Source organism: Lactuca sativa, chromosome 9 (genome assembly GCF_002870075.4).
Source record: "Lactuca sativa cultivar Salinas chromosome 9, Lsat_Salinas_v11, whole genome shotgun sequence".
In the NCBI taxonomy this organism is placed as follows: Eukaryota; Viridiplantae; Streptophyta; class Magnoliopsida; order Asterales; family Asteraceae; genus Lactuca; species Lactuca sativa.
Window position 1 is genome coordinate 201,042,677 of NC_056631.2, and position 6,210 is coordinate 201,048,886.

The following is a 6,210-nucleotide window of genomic DNA, read 5'->3' on the forward strand; positions in this document are numbered from 1 at the left end:
TTTTCATCGATTCAAAGGCCTAAGGATATGACTTTTGGTGCTAATAAAGAGAAAAATTCAGCAAGTCAAGATGGTGGTAATGTACAAGAACCACAAGAGCTTCGTAGAAGCAAAAGAGGCCATATTGCGAAAATTTTTGGATCTGACTCCCAACTGTATTTGGTGGAAGGTTCAAGGGATGAAATTAATCTTGAATACTCTTATTGCTATAGTGTTGAAGATGATCCTAAGACTTATCAAGAGGCCATGGAGTCTCGTGATAGTGCCTTTTGGAAGGAAGCAATTGATGATGAAATGTCATCAATTCTTGAGAACAACACATGGGTGTTGTCTGATTTGCCTCTGGGTTCTAAACCACTTGGTTGCAAATGGATTTTTAAAAAGAAAATGAATGTTAATGGGACTATTGACAAATTCAAAGCCCGGTTAGTCATTCAAGGTTGTAGACAAAAACCCAGTATTAACTATTTTGATACATATGCTCTAGTTGCACGTATTTGTACTATTAGATTGTTGCTTGCCTTGACAAGTATCCACAATCTGGTTATTCACCAAATGGATGTGAAAACAACCTTTTTAAATGGTGATCTTGACGAGGAAGTTTACATGAAACAACCAGAAGGTTTCATTATGCCCGGTAAAGAGCATATGGTTTGTAAACTTGTCAAATCTTTGTATGGGATGAAACAAGTGCCTAAACAATGGCATCAAAAATTTGATGAGGTGATTTTGTCTTTTGGTTTCAAGACAAACCAATGTGACAAATGTGTTTATAGTAGATTTGATGATGCTACTAGAGTTGGAGTGATCATTTGCTTATATGTAGATGACATGTTGATTTTTGGTACCGACCAAAATCAAGTGGATGAAACAAAGAAGTTATTATCATCCAAGTTTTCCATGAAAGATTTAGGAGAAGCTGATGTAATTCTTGGAATAAGAATTAAAAGGATGAACAAAGGTTTGGTGATGACTCAAAGTGATTATATTGATAAAATTCTCAAGCGGTTTAATTTTACTGATTGTTCTCCTGTGAGTACTCCTATGGACCCAAGTGTGAAATTCATGCCAGATAATGGTGTTCCCATTTCACAATTGGAATAATCTAAGGCTATTGGTAGCTTGATGTATGTCGTCACAAGTACCATACCTGATATTGCTTTTGTTATGGGTAAGTTGAGCAGGTATACTAGTAATCATAGTGCTCAACATTGGCAAGCAGTGAATAGAGTGTCTAAGTATCTCAAGGGAACCATGAATTATGGTTTGAGCTACTTGGGGAGTCCTTCGGTTTTAGAAGGTTATTCGGATGCAAGTTGGATAACCAACATGGAGGACCATTCCTCAACTTCTGGTTGGGTATTCTTGCTTGGGGAAGGTGCCGTTTCTTGGGCTTCCAAGAAGCAATCTTGCATTACAAACTCGACAATGAAATCTGAGTTTGTTGCGTTAGCAGCTACTGGTAAAGAAGCATAGTGGCTAATGAATTTAGTCTATGAGATTCCTTTGTGGTCTAAACCGATATCACTTATTTCTATACTTTATGATAGTGCAACCGCTTTGGCTAAGGCATATAGCAAGGTTTATAATGGCAAGTCTAGACACCTAGGTGTTAGACATAGTATGATTAGAGAACTAATCATGAATGGTGTTATTTTGGTTGACTTTGTGAAATCGCAACATAATTTGGTAGATCACTTGACTAAAGGTCTGACCAGAGACTTAGTGCACAAGTCTGTAATTGGGATGAGATTAAAGTCCATTTAATTTTGTAATGATGAGACACCTAATTCCCTCCTAATATAATGTTAGGAGTTGAATTCAATGTGGAAATCTCATACTTATAGATTGGAACAGATGAAGTATTCATCCCAGGTATGTGTTCGGTTCTGCATGTTAGTCAGGTTGAAGGTTAACTTCTTAATAATTTCTTTGATAAATGTATGTGCAGATACATGGAAAGGAGTTACCTACGTGATTGTGAAGTGTCGCCAAATTTCAAGAGGTCGTGGACTTGACCTTGAAACAATCATGAGAGGATTGGGACACACGTCTTTATAATAGTGTCAAGTTGTAATTTGCTAGAAATTCAATAAACTAGTATGTTTCTACTTTCTGGTATTCAAATGGGTTGATGGGTTCAATTCTTAGAACACCCTGATTCTCGAGTATTTGAAAATGTATGATACTAATTGGAAATTCAGTCGTTTCGCTATTTTCATTATGTACTAGTTTGGATTGTTTGATAAAGTTATGTCTATTCAAGGGTTACACTAAAATTGGGGAGGATTGTTGGTGATTTTAGTGTCACCATGTCATTTTATGTAACTGAAATTATCATGTGAGCTAAGGGGCTTCTTAATTTGTTTTCAAATATATGTACGGGTTGGTGCGGAGTGCACGCATGTATAAGATCAAATTAGTAGCCGGTTTGACGACTAGTCGGGGGTCTGGGGTTTCTAAAGGGGCAGCGCCACTTTGGCGGGGTCTAGGGGTAGAGCCCATAGCGGGGTTCAAGGGGCAGCACCCTAAAAGCTCCTCGAATTTTACAAATGGGTACATAGTGGGTTATTCCAATTCTTGAGGGTGATTATGATAAAACTAACGAAACTTGTTAGTTTTGGTAACCCTAAATCCTCATTAAGATCCGGATTACCACGACTTGTTTCCAATGGAACCCATAGCGGCCCAACTTTAATGAAACCCTAATATCATTTATTATATAAACGACTCTTCTTTTCAGAAGAGACACACGATCTTAAGCTCTCGTTTTTCATCATACTTTCACATAATCCTCTAGCATATTAGCTTACGATTTCTGTGCCTAGAATCATAAGTGTCCACTTGGATTATCCTAGGGTGGATTTCTTGTAACCCAGGCATAGGGTAGAAATATCAGTTCGGAAAGTCATGTCACGATCCAAGGTGGTATCCAGATCTCCACCACAAACCCTTAAATTCCCTACAGCTATTATCAAAACATAGTTAGTATTAGATGTTGATTATAGGGATTTTAGTGTAGTCTAGTTTCAAAACTAAGACGTATAAAGGATTCTTAGATCCAATTAAATTGAATTATAGTATAGTTGTATACTGTATTGTGATAGAATGACATAAACAAGAAAACGATTTTGGATGTTGATTAGATGCATTATAACTTTTCCTAGTGATGGAGTAAGAGTTATAAAGGATGCTTAGTTTGAGTTAAGTTAGGAAAGATTGACTAGTTATACATGTTTTTGTAAAGATACTACATAGACAAGAAATTCGTGTTTGAGGTTGATTGCATATATTTTAATATTGCCTAGTTATACACTAAGAATTAAAATGGATGCTTAGTTAAATTAAGTTTGGACATTGGGCATCATTATATTAAGGGTGTGGGTGAGATTGGAATAGAGGGTAGAACTATGTTCAGTGACATTGATGATTTGGTGGGGTATAGGTGCTTAAGGGAGTGTTATATTAGTATTCCCCTCCTTTTTAGACAACCATAAATAGTGTGTTTGTTTTAGACAGCTGGATAGAGTGCGTCTGTATCAGAGCACTACTAGGTATGTCTGAATCATATGGCAGAGTATAGATGGTCACCCTTAACTAAAGCCACTGTTGTGATGTTAATGAATTATATTGTTCCAAGGAAAATAGATCATATGTTCATTCGAGTACTCTACCCCCATGGTTGTCGTGACTGACTAACGCCTAGACCCAAGAAACCCCAAAGTAGTATAATCAACCTGTGGCTTACAATGATTATTCAGGATAGATCTTATACGATCAATGTTATAGGATCAATATGTGAAGATCGACGGGATGGATAACTAAGGAAAAATGTCTTATAAGATATTTATGGTGTGCTGTTGGATAAAAATGGTTTTAGAGGTTTATAAATTATGATTTATTATCATAAACATATTATGGGATTGGAAACCCTATATGTCTCACCAGGATTTCCCAAACCTAACCCACTCAATTTATATGCATCACATGTAGCGATGTTAAGGCTACTAGAGACTTTAATATGATATCGAGTGATTAAAGAGAAGACCTGCAATAATGTTCAGGATCGTTAGGTCTTTATGTTGTAACTTATGGTGTGTATTGGTTATGACATCCTTAGGCTTTTGATATTTTGAAATAATCATTAAAATGTTTTAATATGCTAAGATTTTCAGCAAACAAAGTTTTTTCGGTTCTGGATAATTGGGGATGTCACAGTTGGTATAAAATCATTAGTTTAAGCAAATTAGGAATTTTGAGAAATTGTAGACTTAAACATAGATTGCTAACTGATGATGGTGATGTATGTGTCTAGTATATTTTAGAATGTATACCTAAATTGACACAAGCACTAGAGTACTTTAGGGTATATTCCTTAATGGATAGTATGTGATAATAAAGTTGTTTTATAACATGCCTTAGGTTGCCTACCTAGATTGCTATTACTGAAAAAGGTTTAAGGTCTGTTTTGATCTGTGAAACCTTTCCTGACGAGCATATTTTCGTTGTTCAGAATCTGCCATGGTTTGCTGATATAGTTAATTACTTGGTCTCTAGAGGACTCCCTCCAGATCTTACTCGAGCTCAGAAAGACAAAATAAAAAAGGAGGCGAAAATATATGTTTGGGAAGAGCCATATTTATGGAAATACTATGTTGATCAAGTTATTAGAAGATGAGTGCCTCAAGATGAAGTTAATTCAATTCTGAACTTCTGTCATTCTGAAGCTTGTGGAGGGCATTATGGCCCACAACGAACCGCACACAAAGTTCTGGACAACGGTTTTTATTGGCCTCATATTTTCCGCGATTCGTTCCTGTTTTGAAAAATCTTTGACCGGTGCCAGATGAATGTGTCTTTAATATCTCGTAGTCAGATGTTATTCACCTCGATCTTAGTATGTGAAATTTTTGATGTTTGTGGCATAGACTTCATGGGTCTATTTCCACCATCCTTTAAGTTTGTGTATATGTTGCTAGCAGTGGATTATGTGTCAAAATGGGTTGATGCAAAAGCTACCCGGACAGATGATGTGAAGGTTGTGGTTGATTTCGTTAAAACCAATATTTTTGATAGGTTCGGAACACCAAAGGTCATCACTAGTGATCGGGGAATGCGTTTCTGCAACCGCACCCTCGAGGCTGTTATGAAGAAATATGATGTTACGCATCGGGTGTCAACTGCTTATCACCCGCAAACCAAAGGACAATATCAAGCTTTTAACCAACAACTTAATGGTATCATTGAAAAACGGTCAACCCAATTAAAAAAATATTGGAGTATTCGGTTGGATGATGCATTATGGGCTCACAGGACGACATATAAAACTTCAATCGGAATGTCGCCTTATCGAATAGTCTTTGGAAAGCCATGTCGACTTCCTATGGAGTTAGAACACCGAGCATATTGGGATGTAATAAGCTTAATATGAACATGGATGAAGCTGGAAAGAAAAGAAGGTTGGATATCCAAGAGCTAGAAGAAATTCAGAACGATGCTTATGAGAATGAAGTGATTTACAAGGAGAAGACGAAGTCTTCTCACGAAAAATGCTCTCATGAAAGGTATTTACTACCTTTCAAAAGGTAATCTTGTATCATTCTCATTTTAAACTTATTTCTGGTAAATGAGGTCTCGTTGGATGGGGCCTTTTGTTGTTACTAACGTGTTTGATCATGGTGCCATAGAGATTATAAGTGAAAAAATAGGAAAAAATTTCAAGGTTAATAGTCAGTTGCTCAAAGCTTTTTATGAAGGTTTTCAAGTCATGAACGAAAATGTGGAGCTTGTAGAGGTCCCGAATTACTGCAAATGAAGGAATCAAGTAGCAACGTCGAGCCAAGGACAGTAAAAACGGGAAGCTTACCGGGAGGCAAACCGGGTGTTTGAAGTTTTTATTTTTTTATTTATTTTTGCAACTTTTCTTTATTTTTGGTGTGTTTTTAAGAACTTTATTAGGTGGTTTTTCAAACTGGATCGTGTATTACCAACGTGGGAAATTGAGTTTTCGTATTAAAATTTTTCAAAAATCGGGCCAGATTTTCAAAAATGCAATCATTTTTCTGTTTATGCGATCGCATAAATGTGTCAAGGTTTTTAATACTGATTTTCGAGAAAAACTACAAACTGCGAACCGAGAATGGATTTATGCGGTTACATAAACATATATGTAATCGCGTATTTTATTTTTTTCGTTCGCATTTGTATTTC

At 36.3% G+C, this 6,210-nt stretch overlaps 1 protein-coding gene across 1 annotated transcript; it reads left to right on the plus strand.

The window, feature by feature from the left end:
• The first annotated feature begins 5,433 nt into the window (after positions 1–5,433).
• Positions 5,434–5,815, plus strand: LOC128129239 (uncharacterized). The gene is made up of 2 exons (XM_052767874.1): positions 5,434–5,564; positions 5,632–5,815. The coding sequence occupies exons 1-2, from the start codon at positions 5,434–5,436 to the stop codon at positions 5,813–5,815; spliced, it is 315 nt and encodes a 104-aa protein (XP_052623834.1).
• Positions 5,816–6,210: the final 395 nt, after the last annotated feature.

Coding starts and splice junctions, on each gene's coding strand:
- LOC128129239 (XM_052767874.1), top strand. CDS start 5,434: ATGGATGAAGCTGGAAAGAAAAGAAGGTTGGATATCCAAGAGCTAGAA. Junction 5,565..5,631: donor GAAAAATGCTCTCATGAAAG/GTATTTACTACC, acceptor CTGGTAAATGAG/GTCTCGTTGGATGGGGCCTT.